Genomic DNA, 23,179 nt, shown 5'->3' with positions numbered 1-23,179 from the left:
CAGTTTCCCAAGCTCTGTGGGATGACTGGTACAGCAGCAACTGAAAGTACCGAGTTTGAGAGTATATACAAGCTAAGGGTGACAGTGGTTCCTACCAATAAGCGAATGATACGAAAGGTTATTTTCCTGAGCAAGTGAAAAAACTTCTTGATGTTTCCTAATTATTAATTTTGCTTTGGTTGGCATGCTATCAAAGACAGGTGCCTCTGATAGCTAACCTATAATTGTTTTCTTGGAATTTAAATTGAAATTGAAATCCTGAAAGCTAAAAAATATAACATATGTCAGGATATATTTTAATAAAACATGTCACTAATAGAAAAATAAAGATGTTAAACATGTAATGGACAAATCACAAACTCGACTATGATTGTAATCTTCATTTGTATTAGTTCTGAGTTAGCCAATCCTGACTGGCTTCATATCTCCTCCTTTCAGGATGAATCTGATGTTGTATTCAGGGCAGCCACGGGAAAATGGCAAGCTGTTCTTGTAGAAATTTCACGGATGCATAAAACTGGTCGTCCTGTACTGGTTGGTACTACAAGTGTTGAACAGAGTGATGCATTATCGGAACAGTTGAAAGAGATTGATATTCCTCATGAGGTATTCTGTACATTTCATTAGCACAGGTGCTACTTCAGGCTGCTCTTACAGATACTTTTCCCATGAGAATTTTGTACTCCCATTGTTATCAGATGTATTAAAACTTAATAGTACTCTAGAGTCTCAATCTGTTGAGCAATATTCCATATTAATACAATATTAACAATATATTAGAAAAATATAAAAGAAATATGTATATTATCAAAATAAAAGAAAGTCACTCTTCTTAAGTTTATTAAACATTTCATTTAGCTTAAAGTATATGTAAAAATCAAATACATTGTTTCCGTGAATATGGAACTAGTTATGTGGATGAAGTATCTTAACAAATCTTAACCTCTTATGCATAAAGTGGTGCAGGAAAGTTTGCTTCTTGTGTGGCACTTGTGAGAGACCCTTTGCTTCATTGTATGACCAAGATCATTATAAGAATTATAACTCAGTATAAGACTTGACTTGAAGCGCAATCTTTATGATGTGTGGCTACTCTCTCTATGTTCTTAGCAATATTGATTATCCTCTTGTCGTGCAGATTAGATTCCAGCTTGTCTTCTTGCATGAGGAACTTGAGTTGGATTGCATTATGAGTTGTGTTTATATTTGTTTCTTGGTTTCTGTGTTCTGTGCATTTTACTAGCTTGATTTGTTTTGCAATTTTTTGTTGCAGCTTTGAGGTACATTGGTAGTTCATTCTTCAGTAGCTCTTTGTTTCTCTACAGGACAAAGCTGTGCAGAGTGACCATGTTCATGACATAGTCTGCAGCATAAAGTAATATTTTTGCAATCAATTGGTAGTTCCTAGTTAATCCCTGCCACTACCAGAATAATGCGATCACTAACTTAATGCAAATTTATGCATAGTTGAGAACTCTTGGACTTTGACCTAGCCAATATTCACTAGGAAGGAAAGGTTGTCTGACTCACACCAGAATTGTGCCGGGTAGATCCTTTGTGGGATTGAGAGTCAAGGTCCTCATGAAAGTGTCAGTTCTTTTCCAGGGTGTGACAGTATAGAAGGTTTATCTCAGTATCCTTTCTTGACCTGGGTACTGGATAATCTTACCCAAGTATGTTATTTTTGTATTTTTTCCTCTGTTGCAACTAGGAAAAAAATAAGTACAAGAAGTTCTAGCTTTATGATTTTTAAGCAGGGATAAAGACTGCAAATTTTGCTTAATATTAAATAACAATCTATAGTGTTCTTTACCAAAAACAAGCTATAGTGTTTACTAAAAGCCTCCATTAAAACAATATATTATTGCATTGTACAAAATAAAGTTAGCTGTTCAAAGACGGGAACTTGTGTGTGATATGGCACAAATATGGCACTGCAACACCAAAACTTCGCAAAATCACTGTATATTTTGTTTTCTTTATAACATGAAATCGAAAGGAGAACACACCCACACAGAAAAAGTGATTGCTGTCTGCACTTGAAAAGAAATATAATGATAAAAGATGACATACATGTAAACAGCCAGTTCCTTGGGTCTATATCAGAATATTTGTTTTACTATATTATGCAATAAAGAACAAAGTGTGTGCCCTATGATGTAATTATCTGCTATTGCGACTTCACTCTATTTTACCCTAGAGTCTCCAACAAGGTATGAAGTATATTTAGGAATTTAAATTACAAATTTTAAAATCTTGATTAAGAGCCTAAAGTACCAAGAAAAGTGAAGGGGGAGGATTGTCCTAAAAAAATCAGCATATTGCTTTTGATTTTAATTTTTTTAGTTGATTTAAATAGCCATCCCCTACCATTTCCAAAATTTGATAAATTGGTTTCCACCTTTAAAATTACGTGTTCCCTTGGCCTAAAAACATGGGTCAATGAGTTCGACTTAAAAATACACAATTGAATCTTGATAACAATATCACGATTCAACTTGCTGTGGAAATTATCTCCTATTTATCAATTGATGAGCTTAAGGGGCTTTATAATGAATGGTTCATAAGGCACAAGTTTTGCTGAAGTTTTTGCAAATGGATGCTGCAAGCAAGGTGGGTTTAACCTTGGAGGAAGCTTTGTGGTGAAGCACACTTGAGCTGGAATAGTACTCAGATGTGAGCTCCTGGTGCTTCACCTCTATGAGCATCACCTAGATGCAATGAGTGCTAAGTGTTTCATTCATTCTCATTAGAAATGGGTTCTTGTGAACCACTACTCATGAAACATGGGTCAATGAGTTTGACTAAAAAATACATAGTTGAACCTTGATAACAATATCACAATTTGACTTATTGTGGAGATTATCTCCTACTTATCAATTGAAGAAACAGTAAATCTTTTCTATCTCCTTTCTAATTTATTTGTATGGACTCCATGACCATGTTCGAATTCCTTGGGTTTTTTCTCCCAATCTCTCAAGCACAAAACCTTAATTAAAGGCATCACCACCTACAAATGAACTAATGCTGCAATTAAAAACAAAACTTAAATAATGAATGATATCTAGATCTTAGAATATAGAAAAGTGTACTCAAAGGATGCAATTTCAAATATAAATAGAAGTTTGAACTTAACTTGATATCATTAGTACATTGCAAAGATTTCCAAAAATGCCTTTTTGATACTTTTTCCACCGACCTTCTTTAAATTAAGAAGAGTCCATTATTTACTGCTATGCTTGGTAAATTATGGATATGGAGATGTAGGAGTGAAATATATCTTTATTCACCCTTGAATTCATTTCAAAGAAGACCAAGGATGGTCGACCAAGGAACACAACTCATCCAATGATACCATACTCCCTTCCTTGACAATACCTAACATATCCAAAGGACCCAATGATTTCCAAAAGAAGCACAAACTTCAACTACTTGAGAGTGACAATCAACGAACATTAATATTTTAATAAATTGATGACAATTAATATATTGATAGATAAACAATATTATCAAACATAGAAATAGGTATTGTACGTCGACTACATCATCCACCCCAAAAGGAAAAAAATCTTCTAGATAACAAGTATACGTCAAGTAATATTTGGGAGGACTAACAAGTGTGTAGACAATAGATTGTACTATACTATACAAACTCAACATTGCAGTATACTTCAAAAATCAAGTGGGAGTCTAGGGGCAATGCCCTAACAAGATCAAGGGGCATCGCCCCCATCACCAATACCATTTTAATGCCCTCAGAACCACAAAAACCTCCATGGCACACATAATTTCCTTGAATTTCTAAGATGGGGAAAACAATACTGATAAAGGCCTAAAGTGCAATTCTCAACCTTGCCAATCCTCTTACTTGTCGAACAAAATATTGGAACTTGAGGAATCACTGATACTAAATGGAAGGGTAGTATTCATGCAGTGGTACACATACAACTTGATGATACAAGAAAAAATGTATGGGTTTTGAGAGATTTCATTTAGCATACAATGTTGATAAGGGCTCAGAGGAATGATAGCCTAAACCACATATTGTGCTGTTTTTCCAGTTAAAAGATGTCATATGGTAAAATCAATATGTTGCACTAGACAATGCACAATGGGCTGCATATAAGACAAAACCTTTCATACGTGAAGATGTAAGTGTCTACGAAAGATAAAAGTTGCTATACATGTAGATGAAAGTGTTGTCTGGAGCAATGCACAAGTGTCGTATGGGGTACAAGAATGGACTAGTAGACCATATGTGGTGCCATATGGGGCAAAAGAATGACCTAGTAGGCCATTCATGATGGTGTATGGTCTTCCATGCAAACACCAAAATTGTCCAATGTTATGTACTTGAGTGTGTCCAAGATGTTATATGAGTCGTGAAAGGTGTTGTACATGAGGGTGTCTGAGCTATTGCATGATTTGACCAATTGTTGTACAGGAGAATTTAGCAGGGAGGTTTTGTACTGGGCCAAGGATGGTGTTGTACTAAGGTGTTGTATGTGTGCTTTACAGAAGAATGGTTCCCTGACTGCTGTATTGAATGTGTTGTATGGTGTGTTATTTGTTGAGACCATATGTCAAAGGGAGTAAATTGGTGTTGTAAAATCCCTATAAGATGTTTTCTCCAACATATGAGTGATGCCAAATTTTTTCTCTTCTTTCCACTCCTTACTACCAAGTGCCTACCAAGATAAAAAAACCATACCCAAACCGAGAGTGGGATTTATAAAGTATCTTAGAATATTGAAAAAACTGACCTTTGCATAGTACTCATTATTTTTTGCTTTCCATTTTCCATCTTTGTATTGTGAGATATTTTTTCTTTCCATTTTCCTCCTCCATATTATCAAATATAATGTCCATAATTTTACATGCTTTCATCGATATCTCTTTACCAAGGATAGTTGCGTGATGTCCCAATATTTTGATCAATAAACAAAAAACGTAAATAAGGGCAAGGAAAATACATATACCTTTTCTTGTATATATTTCTGGATTTTGCATAGTAGTAAGCCACCATTACACCATGCATTCTACTCATGTTTCCATAAATGCATTTATTCATGATGTGCCATCACATACCTATGTATGCATACATACACACACACACACATACACATGTACATGCATACATACATATACATACATACCTACATGCAAATGTACGTATGTAAATACATGATCCACGCCTTACATGAATACATCCATACCATTATACCATAGTTTTACTTTTCATATCATTGATATCAAAGAACCAAAACTCAGAATCGGCAAGGCCTCCTCGACTTGTGAATCGGCTATTTATTGCCGATAAATCAGCTATGAATCAGCAAAGTGAAAAAACCCTAGAAATTTGGAAGTTTTAATGATTTAAAACTTATTTCATGCACCCTTTATTGAATATAACTTAAACACGCTATAACATCATCAAATAGAAGCTAACATACATAAACAAAGAACATAAATGATAAATCCATTACATAGGTAAAATGTAAATTATAATTTGTAGCTGAGGTAAATAGAAAACTTAGGATTATATGACATGACATATAAAGTTATAAATATTGTCAAATCATAAATGTATATAAGATAAAGATCCATAAAACCAATGACATCAAATATAAATGTATGTAAGATGAAGATCCATGAAACGTATGTCTATCTATAAATGAAATGAAGAAACAAGTCTATCCTCTCTAGCTCTAGCTCAAGTATATCTCACTTTTCCTCTCTTCTTGGCATACTCAATAAATAGAAGGCCTTTTAGGGTGATGAGAAAGAGAAATGTGAGAAAACAATCATTAAAAAACGTATTTTTTTATGTTTTTGAGTTTCCCAATTGGGATGCCCAATTTATCAAGCTGATTCATGGCAATTCATGGTGATTCATGCGATTCATGGCCAGAAATCACCGATTCGATTCATCGGGTCAGCAAAAATTGCCCAAGCAAAGTCTAATCGCCAAATCGCCCAAACCGGATGAATTGCTGCAATTTTTGGTTCTCTGATTGATATATACACTTAGTTGGAAAACTCTCTGTAGGCAACAACTCGTCAAGCACCCCAAAAAAAAGGTCGTGGGCAAAAACTCGGCCAATTTTTTAAAAAATCTTTGGGAAAAACTCGAGAACCTAAAAAATTGCTTAATTCAATGAGAAGATGCATGTAATTAGTTAATTAAAGAGAACACAAAAGAAACAAGCAAAGTATAGATATATCTTAATGCATAGTGGGTACGAAATTGCATTCTCATGCGGAATCTTCTAAGAGGCACCTTGTTAAAGGATTTAACATATGCTTACTACTAATGGAGGGAAGCAAAATAGTAAATTGTTTCTATCAAATTGGAAGTAAATACATCATTACAATCACATCTTCCTCTTCCTAGCTCTACTAGTAGAAAAGGGAGAGGATCTTGGCCTACAAGAGGAACCTTGCACTAGGCGCAACTTTGAAGTCCATGGTTGTGCCTCCTCGCTTGGCATCCCTACTGACACTCTCTGTCCTGGATGTATCTCCTCCCTATGGCTCTAGTAGTGACTCCTAGCCCTCATCACCCTCCTCGATGTCATCCAATGTGAAATCCAATCCAAACCCCTTCTCCTCCATGGCATGTCTCTCCAAATCAGCAATGTCATCCTCCGAAAACAATGGACCTAGCTTTTGTGTCATCCAATCAGAATAAGGATCTATATCATCTAGATCAAGTGAACCAGGTACTGAACATTGTGCCTTTTCATGTGCAACTTAAGATTATATCGCACATAAACAAGGTCATTGAGCCATTTTTGAGTCTATTTGTTTCTTTTCTTTGTGTGCATGGACACAAATAAACTCCAATTGTGCTCACAATGGGATCCCTTGCAAGAGTGGCACAAGATTTTGAGAGCAAATTGCTTTACATTGAGGGTATTGCCACCCCAAGTTTGTCACCAGGCATTTGCAAAATAAAATATAATAAGTTTATAAAGCAATGAAAAAAGAGAATTAAAATGCAAATGTTTTAAAGTTTAAACTTTTATGGTTTACATGGAGTTTGAGTGCCTTTTGCTCTTTTTGCTAGCTCATAAGAGAACAAATTACCTTTTGATTCCGCATAGATTTGTTGTTCGGTCACAACAAGGTCTCTTTGCACAACATTAGATATTATCCTCCCAATGCATACAAAGAGGCCCTCCATGACTTGTCCATTAGGATCTGAAAAGGAATCATCATGCTAAAAAAAAAACAGAAAGTGAAATCAAGTCTTAGTACACAACCTAAAAAAAAAAAGTAAAATGAAGTATTAGTAAAATCTCTAGAACAATCATAGTACCTGAAATGGGGGTTGAGGAAGTAGCTTGCTACATGAATGGGTTGGTGGAGTACATTGTTCCACCTCCTATCAATTATTTCTCAAATGAGATCAAATTTGAGCTTGCCCCTATGGTAGAAATTTCTAACAGACTCTTTGGTCCTATCCATGGCCTCATAAAGGCATCCCATTGGGGATTGTTGCCCATCAACTAAGCTCAAGACTCTAACCAAAGGCTCAGACATCTACAATTGAAATTTGAAAAATAAAAATTAGTTTACAAAAAGATTATTTAATGAAGTTACTAACATAGTAAGTTACAAATTAATAATGAGACTCCAAGAAACTTTTAAGAACTATTAAAAAAGTAATTTTTTTAAAGTTACCTTCACAATTTCAGTAGCCTTTTCAAAAAAATGTTGGTCAAAGACTATGCATGCCACAACCTCTCCTTCAGCCTTCTTTGAGTAAGGTGAAGTAACTCAATTAGGACGCACAAATATTTGTTTCAAAGGCAATATTGTGCTGATAATACTTTACAACAATAAGAAAATCGTTGCAAACCTTTTGACAACAAGTCTCACTAAATCTTTGTTCTTAGTGAACTTTCTCATCAAATTCAAAACCTGTGGGTGATTATAGATAAACTTGGTGATCTGCCTTGCATCTTCTACAAGTGGAGTCACCTGTTCAAGTTTCTCCTATGTCCTCTAAAAGAAGGTCAAGGACATGTGTTGCACAAGGTGACCAAAAAGCTGTGGGGTGCCTCTCTTGAAGTTTTCTAGCTAACATTGTAAAAAATAAATAACTAGTTGCCAACTTTCCATATTTTACATCAAGGCCAAATTGAATAATACGATAGAATTAGATTCATTGTTCACATTCAACATAAAAAACTAAAATTACCTGTTGCCGCATTATCTACAATGATTTGCACCGCATTCTCTATTCCCACCTCCGTGACAACATTCTCCAACATTAATGCCAATGTGTGTGGATTTTTCACTTTATTGGAGGCATCAACAGATTTCCAAAACACCACATCGTCTTTGCAAGCAACCAAAAAATAAATAATGGTTCTATTTTTCCCATCTGTCCACCCATCAAATAGAATGGTGCAGCCATATTTCTTTCACTTTTTTTTTTTTCTCTTCCACCATTGCTCTTGCCCTATCAACCGCATTATCAAGCAACTTACAAAATTAAAGTGAAATCAAGTGTTAGTAATAAATAGGAAATATCAATTAAAATTTAAAATATAAAAATGAACTCAAGTGGATTTCGATTATTTACTAACCTTCCACTCAAATCCTTGTACCATTTACTCAAAATTGCCAATCCAACCACCAAACTCAGCCAACCAAATTCAGCCAATAGGGACTATCAGCCACATTCATTGAGATATTGTTAAAAATACCAAATGTTTGCATGTGCAATATCAATTTGCTCATGCACCTCCTTGTTCCATTTAGTGACCTCTAATGATGGTTGCGCTCTAGGTGTGTTCATGGGCACAGAATAGTTGCCTATCTGATGAGAGGTGCTCCCCTTAATACCATAAACACATAACATAAACAAAGAAACAACAACAAATGCGAGAACAAAATATCGACTTCTTATTTGGGCCGCAAATACAGAATTACAAAATTCATAGGTACAATATGCTAACCCACATGGGCACCTTCATTACAGTAATCTGGAAGACTAAGCTACAAACTACCACCCAAACCTGTTTTAGACAATGTTCGAGCATTTCTTAAATAGGCAATTTTATGCCGCTCGGGAAGGTTCTAGATGCTCAAACTTCGTACCTAGGGCTGAAAAACCCTAACAATACATATAGAGTCGGCGAAATACATCTTTGAGTAATTATTTTTAGAAATTTTGGTAGCCCAACTTCAGAAGGCTATAACTCTCGAACCGTTGCTCCGATTGGCTATTATAACCACTTTTCGGAAATGCCAGCTCTTGATCTACAAGCTCAAAATGGCACAAGTACCCTTTTGTCAAGTTTTTGGACCTCATCTGGGCACTCTAAGGCCTCCAACGGTGAGCCTAAAGATTTTTCTGCAAATTTTTCCATCGAAAATCCACAATAACTTCTCTGATAGATAAGCTGGAGCAATGAGATTTTTTTATGGTAGGCTTATAACTCTAAAATGAACCTTCATGTAGAAAATGAGAATAGTCCGAGCTCGTATGAGAAACTTACTAAAAATAGTAAGTTCCCATAAATAGTAGCCACGCTGTCTACTAGTCCTTATTAAAATAGAAAAGACTAAAAATAAAATATTTTTGGGTGATGCAAGATTGCTCTTACACCTAGGATGCTCCTGCATCACTATCCCTAATGCTGATGGTGATGAAGAACAAGGTGCTCTAGAAGAGGGAGTGGAAGCAGTAAAAGAGGAACTTTCTTTGTGGATCTATGGGCCATGAAGAAATCCCACTATGTTCTCAAGTGTTAGTTCTTCAACATCAATAGCAACACCTTGAGATTCAGCTTGTCATAGCTAATCTTCCCCTATCCCTATTCAATTTTTTCTCTTGACAAGCTGCAAGTAGGATATCAATAATTCCTTTTCTTTCTCCTATTCGTTGTCACAAGCATTTGAATCATGTTTCCTTGTGCCGACATGGTGGTTTTTGAGGCAGTTTATGCCTCTAGATATTACTTTTGCACATGAATGCATATCATCTTCTAGGCTCATCTGGAGCTTCATAGGCCTTATCTCTTGCATTTCTAGGCCAGTGCCTATATATCCAGATGGGCATGGTGTTAGTGGCCACACTTCCTCTGAACTTGCCATGCTTATTTAATGCTTAATTGCTGCCCTACACAGAGAAATTTAAAATACAAATTAAAATTTATAGAAAAATAATTAAACGAAGTTAGAACTTAGAAATAGAAACCAGTTAAATTACTTCAATTATTTTTAGACATCATTCAAAGTTAAACATTAACTACACAAACTCTTAGCGAATATGTGGCAAGATTTATTATTAACTCCAACGTGGGAGTGGAAGTCTCATCTTTAAATAAAACTCATGTATCAAACCTTTATTGATTGTTATTTCATTTCTAAATGTATCTGTCGCTGCCATGTTACTCATTGTTCGTGATCTTCGTTTTGACTAATATATATTTTGCAATAAATATAATGTTTTTGTCACTGAATATACGTTCTGGTATGGTTGACCTTCACACCCTTACATTCAGATTTCTATCGCTGCTGGACCACAGCTTTTGTTTCAGGATGATTGATTATCAGATAAATATTTATTATCAAATCATTATTGTATTTGTTCTTTTTGTCTTTCTCCAAACACATTTATTTATTGCCGTTCTGTAAAATTATGTGTTTCTATAGTCTTTTGAAAATCATACAAGGGATAGATATTCTGTCATTCACCAACACTGACGTGCTGCCGCAAGGTATTCAAACTCTTAAACATTACTTTGTCTTTCCTTAGTTTAGATTGCCATCTTCGGAGTTTTTGTTCTTGTCTTTTAGCACCATTTTTGGGAACTAAAGCTTTCATTGTTTGAACCGCTGCTCTATGTGCTATTGTCTTTACTTGTACGGGCTTTTCCCTTGTCTTCATCGGTCTATTGTCAATTATAATAACATGGTTGATGTGGTTTTAATCAATGCTGAACCTTTCTAGATTCAATCACATTGGAGCCATCATATTGCCCTTCATATTATTACATCCCAACAATGACCACTGTATATTGTGTCTCTCCCTTAAACTCCAGATTTTGCCAGTGTATAAACTATTTCTTATGTGATATCTGACTTGTCAATTCCGACTTTCTTTGATGTGTGGTCAACATGTTTGTTTCTGATGTATATGCGATATTAACATTATTGATTTTATTCCAATGCTGACTCCATCGCTCTTGCAAATTTCAATGCTGGACATGTTTTGAAGACTTCTCGACTGATTGGGTGGAGATCTTAATCCACACTCTTCTACTGTGTTCAATATTTGCATAATCTTCTTTAATATTTTAGTCTTTCCATATAAACATTAATCTCTCTTTTATTTCTTAACCACTTGTTGTTTGATCACTTATAATTAAGTCAACTTCTTGCCTTATCTTCATTAAGATCACTGCCTATCATAACTTCAATTTGTCTTTCTAATATCCTTTTGAATGGTATTTAATATTAGACTTCTTTTGCTCTGTAAATTTTTTGTTCTTTCATATTATGATTAAAGTTTAAATCTCTAATTAAAACTTTATATCGTCTCTTCATATCTCTATTGTTAATTTGGCTTTTCTTATTATATTTGATTGTAATGCATATGGTATAGCTTGTATTGTCCATGATATTAGACTTCTTATTAATGACAACCTTATGCAAACCTTTGACATGGGTGATGCTGATCAATGATAATTCTTCTTATCTTTGACATATCAGTCATAATTGTAATTCAATAACTTGTGTTCATAGATTCGCTTTCATTTCATTCGTAATTCAAATAGTTGTACATTGTATTGAAAGGGAATTGACAATTCACATAGTGACCTAGAAACCACAAAAAACAGACATTACGTGTAGCTTAAATAAAATTACACATTGGCATAAATGCCTCATAGTCCTCCATCTAACAATCAAATAGTTCATTGAGAGAGCTTGTCTCATCCTCTTAGTAGCTTCCAAGTGCCAACGCCCCTTCACCATTGGGTTTTATTGACCTTTCTCCATCCCCCAAACTCTATGCCCTTGGACTCTAAGTCCGATGCAACCTCTCGGCTCACCGCTTGGCTCCACAGGTTGATTACATACTTCCTTTTGTCACTGTTGATGGAGAGTGTGTTCTTCCAATTATGGTTTGCTTTCGTGGTGATCAACCAACCCCTTTTGAGGAGGGCATTGTATGCCTTCTTTTCCAAAATGTTGACTACAAAGTATGCCCAGTGCTAATGGTGACCTTCTGTGCCATGAGCATCCCAAGTGGTTTGATGTCATGCTGGTCAACACCTTCCAAATGAATAGTTGGTGGCTAGAATGTTGGCTTGCCAAGACCCTTCCATGTCTCCTCTAGTAGTATGTTTATGCCCAAGCCTAGGTTGATGGTGTTTGTCAACTTCCATCTCATTATTTCCATCTTGATGACAATTGAGTGTTTGGACTATTACATTATTTCCATTTGGGTGGACTGTTTGGACTACTACATTCTGGTGCTTTCCCTATCCTCTGAGCCATGTGTACATCCTCTACACATCCACCTCTAGTGTCCCCAACACCCCAGGTACTTTTAGGCTCTGAATTCTACTCCCTTTGTCCAAGGTTCTTCAACTCGAAGCCACACAATATGTTTGTCAACTCAAGATTTCCTTCTTTGTATTCCTTGCCTGATGACATCTGTATAGATGGGCTGCCTTTGCTTAGTTGGTTGCAGTACATATCATCAAGGGGTGGTAAGTTTCTAGTAAATTCTCGTAAGCTTCTTCTCCATTCTCCATGTTCAACAATCCTTAAAGATCGTCTAATCACTTGATCTTAACCAGCGTGTGGACTCCTCTTTCTTTTATTGGGATCCAAGGGCATGAATCACATAATGCTGACCTATTTTCTTTTATAGAAACACCACCAAATGTTTACTGCTATATATGGTAGCTTACATGCATGGAATGATAATACAAATGACAATGCATACCAGATATTGGAGTAAAATATATCTTTCTTCGTTCACGAAATCATTACAAAGAGGAAGACCAAAGATGGTTGGCCAAGGATTAGAATTCATCCGATGTTACCATACTGCCTCCCTTGGTGGTATCCAACATATCAAAGGACTCAAAGATTGCCAAGAGAAACACAACCATCAACTGCCCGAGAATGACAAGTAATGAACAATTAATACATTGGTGACAGTTATTACATTGATGGATAACCAATATTATCAAACATAACAATAGGCATTATACAATGACAACATCAATCCATTTTTGGCTCACAAACATAGACCAAAAAGGCATTGAAAAATCATAAATAATTTTGCAAAGTGCTAAGTTTGTCACAAATAATGTCCTTGCTTGCACAATCTCCAACCCTTTGTGTGATTTCGTATCAAGATGGGTACCCAAAGGTGATTTAGATGTACTTGGTGACATTCCTAGCCCATTGTAATGCAAATTTACCTAATCAAGCTTGCATATGTCTTCTAACATAATATTTAAGGTAATAAATAAGACAAGGGCTCCAAAATAGTGTTGGGTCTGCCTTAAGTAGTCTCTATGTTGTTACATGTACTATTGCATTATCTATAACAACTTGGACCTCAGTTCCACAGAATCTAAGGCCTCTTCCAATCATCAACTAAGATTCTTAATATTATTTAGTTTTTTAGAGGCATTGAATGACCTCAAAAACTGTATCTAACCATTTGAAGCCATTAGAATTTGATGTTTATGTAATTCCTTCATTTGGTCACCTACTTGATAATACAGAGCATCCATTCTTGCACTAATACTTCTCTTGCTCTTCCACATCAGTTTCCTGCTTAAGTCACATGAATTGGGAATCTCGAATCATTTCCTTGCACTGGTTAGGTTTGTGACTAGATCATCTCGTTATGAATTTCTTGCTACATGAAACTTGTTGGGTTGGCCATGTTTTTCCTTGTTTTAATTTCCACTTCTAAGTGAAGGTTGTGAACTTGTGATCCATGAAATATAAAATCAATATGATTACATATAGGTGGAGCTGGATAAAGTGCACTTGCTACTTCTATATTATAGGAGGATCCAGCAATTTCTATGTTTCTTTCCTTTTATTCCCATGTTCAGCTGGGATTTATCACTATTGCAATGATTGGGTTACTCTAATGTTTTTTTGGCTTTGTCAAAATACAAGGGCCATATTTATCTCCCTTACAACCTCTACCTCAGTTTTTAGACACAATTTGATGTTGCTAGTAGCAATCTATTAAAGGTGTATTTGGGGATATCGACACTTTCACTCACCTCTAGTCCATAAAACTTTCAATTGATCACTATTGAGGTTCTTCCCTTCGTGCCATAATTCCAAGAGGCATCTCTTCTGTTCGCTATTTGACTTCCACTTCCACGTTTTAATGCCATTAGATACAAAATACAAACATTGCATTGAAATTTTGAAAAACAAATTGAATCCCTGCACACCCTAGCATGAAAATATGCAGAATCCTAGCTTTCCAGAGGTAGAAATAATGACAAATACATTGCTACAAATCCATAGTTAGCATAGATTAATTGAAATGCACAGAAAACACAATAAAATATATCATTTCTAAGTGCTTGGAAGAATTTAAAAATGTAAAGAAAACTTACAAAAAGAAAAAAAAAAGATTAAAAAAAACACGCCTAACCAAATTTTAAAATTCTTTGAAATTTCACCTTCACAATTCTCTAAATTCATTACAAGAATAGCTTAAAGGGAAACACTTGATGTATGAATGAGAAGGTAGGGTATAGGGCCTTAAGATGAGAAAAACCACTGAAATATCTTGAGCATCATTGTTGAATCCATAGTTTGCAAACTCGGACTCAAAGAGTACTTGACAAACTCAAAATTTCCTACTTGACAAAAACTTGTTGAAAACTCAACAAAAACTCGTCAAAAGCTCGACAACTTAGAAGGAACTAAAAATAAAATCTCTTAAGAAACATATTTTTTTTGTAAAATTCAATTACAAAATGTTTTAAATAAAAAATTGTAATCTTGAAAGAGAACGCATGGCTTTATAGCAAGAATAGTGTGTGAAAAATACATTTAACTTGCATTTTACCTACATTGACTTTTTTACCCATGGTTTTTTGTGTCTAAATGTGAGAGTTAAACTTGTGAGTATTCACCTACCCATAAAAATAGAGAGTGCTTGACAACTTGGGGAGTACTCAGAGCGTTTGCAAATTATGGGTGAATCTTCACCTAGATCTAAACCTCTCAAAGTTTTATTGCTTAGTACTAGAGAGATTTTCTATGTAACACTATTTAAGACATGTACGTGTTATTTAAAGAAAGAATGCATATACATTCATAGGCATAAATATATGCTTCAAAGGCTTTAGGAAATATGGTGTCCCATTTTTAATGGGATTTTATGCCATTATGAGTTAAGCTTTATAGTATTAGGTGAATATCTATTTATAAATATGATGAGGCTCATTTGGAATGGTGACAATGTCAACGATTCCATTGCATTTTTATATGATTTGGATTGTTGTCTTTTTGTTTCTATTGATTTGATGAAATAAGATTAGATTAATGGATGAGAAATGATTTCAAGGGGTCTATCAACATATCAAACTAGCTTCATGATAAACATAAGTGGCATAAAGTAGGCATTGAAAATCAGAATGTATCATTAAATTGCCTGCTGGTATACACACATGTTTGTTCTTTAAAGCTAGAATAATACACATTCTTAGACATACTATATACTTCAAAGGCTAAAGGAAATATAGTGCTCTATTGAGTTGGAGTAGTACTGGGATGGGTGACCTCCTAGGAAGTCCCGATGCTTCACCTCAATGAGCTTTACTTAGATGCAATGAGCGGTAACTGTTCCATTCATTCTCATGAGAGATGGGTTCTTACGAATCACTACACATGAAACATGGGTCAATGAGTTTGGCTCAAAAACTACATTGTTTAATCTTTATTCTTGATAGCGATATCACAATTTGAGTTGCTGTGGAAAATATCTCCTACTTATCAGAGGATAAGCTTAAGGGGTTTTATAATGAATGGTGCATAAGAAATAATACTTGTTAAAGGTTTTGCAAATGAGGTTGCAAGCAAAGTGGTCTATATTGGACAAAACTTCATGGTTAAGCATGCTTGAGCGAGAGTAGTATTGGGATGGGTGACCTCTAGTAAGTCTTGGCACTTCACTTTTGTGAGAAACACCTAGATGCATTGAGTGCTAAGTGTTCCATTCATTCTCATGATAGATGGGCTCCTGTGAACTATTACTCATGAAACATGGGTCATTGAGTTTGACTCAAAAACTTTACAGTTGAATCCTAAGAGCAATATCAATAATTTGACTTGAGGTGGAAACATCTTTTACTTATCAATTGATGAGCTTAAGGAGCTTATTGTGAATGTTTTATAAGGAACAACACTTATTGAAGGTTTTGCAAATGGGGTTGTAAGTAGAATGGGTTTAACCTTGGAGGAAACTTTGTGGTTAAGTGTGCTTGATCTAGAGTAGTATTGGGATGAGTGACCTCCTAGAAAGTCTTGGTGCTTCACCTCTTTGAGCATCACCTAGATGCAATGAGTGCTAAGCATTTCATTCATTCTCATAGAGATGGGTTTGTATGAAGTTATGAACGACTACTCATGAAACATGTGTCAATGAGTTTGACTCAAAAACTACATAATTGAATCTTGATAGCAATATCACAATCGACTTGTTGTGGAAAGTATCTCCTACTTGTCAAATGATGAGCTTAAGGGGCTTTATAATAAATGGTTCATAAGCACAAGGGTTGTAAGTAAAATGGGTTTAACCTTGGAGGAAACTCTGTGGTTAAGTGTGCTTGATCTAGAGTTGTATTGAGATTAGTGACCTCCTAGGAAGTCTCGATGCTTCACCTTTGTGAGCGTCACCTAGATGCAATGAGTGCCAAGCATTCCATTCATTCTCATGAGAGATGGGTTTGTGTGAACCACTACTCATGAAACATGGGTTAACGTGATGACCCCTTTCCATCATCCTTCTAGTTTGCCCAATTTCTGATATATAATCATTTATGAATGTCTTTTTCCCATAATATGATTTCTTCATTTATATTTTTACATATGAAAGGATGTGTCTTTCCATCTCTTTAGTTTATTATATTATTAATTTAAATACTATATGTTTATATAATTATATTATCAAATATAATACTATTATATTTGTAAATTTATATATAATATAATATTATTATATTTTAAGATCAACTATATTAATATTTAATATCTAATTTATATCTTTATAAAGTGATGCAAATAAATCATTGTATATAGTAGATTATATTTTACTTTAATATTATTATTCTTAATTATTATTAATATTATATATTATTTTAATATTTATATATCCTATTAATTTAGGCTCACGACAAGTCCGTCCTTCCTCAAATTGCTTGCCCTCAAGCAATTTCTAATTTTCATTCAACACCTTATAATCATAAAATCAAGGATTATTAAAATAATTATCATGCTCACAAAATTATCAAGTATAAATATATACAATGTATAAACATTAATGCATGGAGACACAAAGTAGACACGAAGTATACACATTAATGCAAGAAGACACGAAGTAGACACAAAGTATACACATTGATGCAAGAAGACATGAAGCAGACACAAAGTATACACATTGATGCAAGAAGACACGAAGCAGACACAAAGTATACACATGAAGACATAAAATATGAGGTATAAACTTCAAAGTAATATGCTTACACAAACATGTTCTTATAGTGAGTGGTCAGATTATTGTGCTTGGGCATGGAAACAATCTACTTGAGGCTCCCTCATGAACAAAGCCCATTTTGGGAATCTCACCTCAACGTGACCGAATTACTCCCCTCTCCCTTCACAAGATCTACATTCACTATAAGACTTTGAGGTAGATAGATACTTGGAAACAATAATGTGCGTATTGGCCACTTACATCGTCCTATTCCTATAGTGAATGGTAGAATTACTGTGCTCAGGTAGAAACAGTCTCCAAGAGGCTCCCTCATGAACAAGCCCGTTTTGGGAATCTTCTCCTCACTATGACCAAATTACTCTCCCTTTCACAAACTCCCTATTCACTAAAGGAATAAGAAATCTTCAGTTATTTGCTAAGTTGATAATATCAACAATAACATTTAAATATCAAGTAACTAGATGGATCTTTCTTAAGCACTTTCCATGTCCATAACAAACGGTAGAATTACTGCGCTCAGGTAGAAACAAGCTCCAAGAGGCTCCCTCATGAACAAAGCCCGTTTTGGGAATCTTCTCCTCACTGTGCTCGGATTACTCTACCTTTCACAAACTACCTCTTCATTAGTAATATGGAAAGACCTAGGTTGAATCTTGACAAATTATGATACTAAGATTTGCGATGTCCCATTATCATAGTAATATCCAGATTTAGCATTTGGTAATGGTTATATAATAGTTTCAATATATGTTCTAATGAACTTATACAAATAATGGTTCTCCATTTAATATAAAATATTTATTATAAATGACCCTTATACTTAGTGGTTGGATGTTCAATTTAGGAAGAATAGGAGATTCTCTAGAAGTCAAATCTTGATATAATTAACCATATTTTAATCAACTTGTGAGTATCATCACTAGATTGTTACAATGGTTCTTATGGACTTATCCATGGTATTTGTTATAATATTAGACTCCTTGTGAGGGATAATTGTATTAGCAATTCTATTGTCACAATCATATTTTTGTAACAATATTAATATTTGAGATTAGTTATTCTCCCTCTTAAAAGATAGTATTAGTCTCCATGACTTATGAACAAAGTATCATTTAAATATTAACTTCTCTTTTTTTATAAAAAATTTAAATTTTTAAATATATATCTAATATCTGAAATTATAGATATCACACATATTTTAAACTCATAATATTGATTTTAACATATAAATGAAATAACAAATGAGAGTAAGTGATACCTTGTATGTTCTCTCATAATTTGAAAGTTACCTTATTTGGGCTTTGGCCCCACCTTCGATGTTTGAATAAGGAAATTGGCTGGTACTTTATTAAAAGTTTTTGATTCTCGAGATAATGTCATCTTGATTTTCAGGTGTTGTATATGACAATTTTTTCTTCAACTTCTTTGAATGGAATGATGACATTTCATTTTTGCCTAAGTACTTATACTGCATTCATGAGAGTTATATACTACTTCTATTGACCTGACATGGAATGTATACTAATTATACTATTCATCGTGAAGCATGGAATGAGAGGATGCTCTTGTGGCAATGAATTTATTCCCTGTTGACATCATCACATGTTGGGTACCTTTGTTTCCTAGCCATGTTTTTGTTATTCTAATATTATTATTTTTAAATTCTTGTAAGGAAGCTCTCATGATGTTTCAATTAAAGGGCATTCAAGTGTGCATAAGAGATTGGATTTTTTCAATCTTCCTTCGATTTAATGCCACTGTAATGAACCTTAAACAATCCTCTCCAATTTTATATATTATTCTTCTATGTTAATCGTAGATAGACCATTCAATTGTTGATAGGTCTTTTACCTGATTGGATACCTTACATCAGATGATATATTCTATGTATTATCGGAAATGTATTTCTTTGTGAGGTATGGAATGATCTCATAAATAAACTATCTTCTTGTAGGGTCATATAGCGTGGGTTTCATAGTAGAAAGTTGTGACTGTAATAGCTTCCACCAAGGTGCTTCTTGTGCCTCTATAACATTGTCCACGACTACACTGATTCTATTTAGTTTGGAGAAACTGATCCATGTTGGAAGCCGTAGAATCACGTGTACAATTATAGTCCATTAAGCTCAAAGATAATCTTTATTTGGAGGGTCATAAGAAGTTGATTGTTACTTGTTTTTAAGAGTTTTTTGTATTAATTCATTCCTTGCTACTGTCATCAATGTTACACGACACTCAATTTGTGATATTGCTTTGTAGTTAATAACCTTTCTCCACATTTTTGTGCTGCTAAGCTCCTTTAGCAACGTCCATACCTTTGTCATTGTTAGCATAACTTCTCCACATTATGCATTCACGACTCCTTTCATTTTATTGGTTTCCCATTTCTCTTCATTATTCGATGCTGAGAAAGGTTCATTATTGTTTTGTCTTTGTATTCCGTCATTTCCTTAATTGGTCGGTAGATTTTATTGGAGGATGGTTATTGCCAACCTTATTGTTAGAATAAATAAATACATGTGGCCAAGCTATTTCATTTGCAGATTACTATTTTGGACATCATCACTTTTGGTGTTTGGTTATTATTGCTCATTGAATCAATGATCACCATCTATGATGTGTTGTGTCTGCTACTTGTTCCCTGTGTATATGGCCTTTGCTACATATTTTAATCCAGTCATATTTTATTACCATTCACCAACTGCATATTATGTATGGAGATCATTGCTTCTACTCTAGAAGATCTCTATTATAATGTTGATAAGAATGTGATGTTATTCGTTCATTTCTTCTCATATTTGATCTTTAGGGCAATACTATCTGTCTCGTGTATATTTAGAATAAATTGCTTCCTATTGCAACAAAGACTTCTATATTCTTGCCTCAGGCTGACAGGAACATTCTCTGATACCAATTGTGATGACCCCTTTCCATCATCCTTCTAGTTTTCCCAATTTCTGATATATAATCATTTTTGAGTGCCTTTTTTCCCATAATATGATTTCTTCATTTATATTTTTACATATGAAAGGAAGTTTCTTTCCATCTCTTTAGTTTATTATATTATTAATTTAAATACTATATGTTTATATAATTATATTATCAAATATAATACTGTTATATTCGTAAATTTATATATAATATAATATTATATTATATTTTAGGATCAATTATATTAATATTTAATATCTAATTTATATCTTTATAAAGTGATGCAAATAAATCATTGTACATAGTAGATTATATTTTACTTTAATATTATTATTCTCAATTATTATTATTATATATTATTTTAATATTTATATAGCCTATTAATTTGGGCTCATGACAGTCAATGAGTTTGACTCAAAAACTACATAATTGAATCTTGATAGCAATATCAGAATATAACTCGTGGAAAGTATCTCCTACTTGTCAAATGATGAGCTTAAGGGGCTTTATAATGAATGGTTCATAAGGCTCAATACTTGCTTAAGGTTTTACAAATGAGGTTGCAAGCAAAGTGTGCTTAACCTTGGAGGAAACTTCGTGGTTAAGTGCGCTTGAGATGGAGTAGAACTCGGATGGGTGACCTCCTGGGAAGTCCTGGTCCTTCACCTTTGTGAGCATCACCTAGATGCAATGAATGTTAAATGTTCTATTCATTCTCATGAGAGATGGGTTCTTGTGAACCACTACTCATGAAACATGGGCCAATCAATTTGACTAAAAACCTACACAGTTGAATCCTGAAAGTACTATCACAATTTAACTTGTGGAAAATATTTCTTACTCATCAATTGATGAGCTTAAGGAGATTTATATTATATAATTAATGGTTCATAAGGCACACCACTTTGTGAAGGCTTTGCTTGCAAAGTGGGCTTAACCTTGGAGATAACTCCATGGTTAAACGTGCTTGAGCTAGAGTAGTTCTGGGATGGGTGAACCCTTAGGAAGTCTTGGTGCTTCATCTTGATGCACTGAGTGCTAAGTGTTTCCTTCATTTTCATGAGAGATGAATTCTTGTGAACATTTACTAATGAAACATGGTTCAATGAGTTTGACCAAAAAACTACACGTTGAATCCTGATAGCAATATAACAATCATATTCAATCAAAGGTGAGTAGCTATTTATAAATACCAAAAGGTTTATTGTGAATGGTCACAATGGGCAGCAAATGCTTTGTGCTTTTACATGATCTGGTTTGCTTTCTTTTACTTAATTATTTTGATTCAAAAATAAAATTACATTAATAGAAGATAAATAATTATATGAGGGCTCTATAGAAATATCAGACTATCTTCATGATGTAATGGAGCAGCAGAAATTTGACATCAGAAAATAGAAGAGTATGTCATTAAATTCTCTGCTATAAAATGCAAAATAAAATACCAGCTAGCCATTACTACAAAGTGAAAAAGGGTCGCTGCGTTAACATAAAACAAGGGATTGTAACCAAGTAAATTTGTACAATGTGAACATAAATAACTAATAATTGAGAAAACAAAGTTCTAACTAGTTTTCTATAATATACCTAACAACATGGTACCCAAATTTCCACCGCACATCACGTACCATTTTTTTGTACTGACGCTTTCTTACATTACATATTTGAGGGAAGTACTTGAGGAAAAGTACCCAAAGGCAAAGTACCTGAGAAAAGTAAATATCCGAGGGCAAAGTACCCGAGAAAAGTAAATATCTGTGGGCAAAGTACCCAAGGTAATATCCGAGGGCAAAGTAACCAAGGGAAGTACCTGAGGGCGAAGTACCCAAGGGAAGCACTTGAGGGCAAAGTACCTTCAACACCTTCGGCCCTCAATGAGTGGCACTTGACACCCTTCGATTTTGGACAGTAAAGTTCTACTCCTACAGAAAAGTGGGCTGTACACTTCCAAACACTCTGTATGCAATGTTACATCCAAGGAAGGATCCAATCATAGATAGTTCCTTTGTTGATAAGATTATTGTAGATAAATGAATTAATCATTAACACAGAGCATACACCAACAGCATTGAATGGCCAAGTTCTAGATATTTGTAATTATATTTCCACATGGTAGGGGTAGATCTAGCAATGAAGTACAAAGTGAAATATATCAGTGATATCTCCAACGACAGACCAGGGTGCCTTTGAGCCACCGAAACTGCAATTGTAGAATAAAGAGGGTCTTGCATCTCTAAAACTGCATACAAACTGAATTCCAACTGCAATCACAAATACACAAGACAAATAAACGCCATGATGCTTTCCTACAGTGCCAACCATCGCCTTATGAAGAGCTCTAGGAAGTTTCCCAAAGGGCTACAAATAGGTTGATGCACTTATTTATTATTTTACTATTTTGGCCCCTTTTATTTTATAACTAAATTAATTAAATAAAGAAGTCCTTTATAACACTATTTAAATTTTTGGAGCCCTTAATTACTTAATTTAGTTAAGTCAATTTATTAAAATTGG

General features: G+C 34.4%; 1 protein-coding gene across 1 annotated transcript in view; it reads left to right on the top strand.

Moving 5' to 3' along the window:
- Positions 1-23,179, top strand: part of AGY1 (Albino or Glassy Yellow 1) — a 263,590-nt gene that overhangs the window by 200,972 nt on the left and 39,439 nt on the right. The window contains exons 9-10 of the mRNA XM_089791085.1: positions 4-117; positions 439-606. Of these exons, the coding sequence (XP_089647211.1) occupies positions 4-117; positions 439-606 (282 nt within the window). The remainder of the gene's footprint in view (positions 1-3; positions 118-438; positions 607-23,179) is intronic.

Source organism: Cupressus sempervirens, chromosome 1 (genome assembly GCF_028749045.1).
Source record: "Cupressus sempervirens isolate cs-2001-9-10 chromosome 1, ASM2874904v1, whole genome shotgun sequence".
NCBI classification, from domain to species: Eukaryota; Viridiplantae; Streptophyta; class Pinopsida; order Cupressales; family Cupressaceae; genus Cupressus; species Cupressus sempervirens.
Note: the sequence above shows the minus strand (reverse complement) of the source record. Positions and strands in the feature narration are given on the sequence as shown.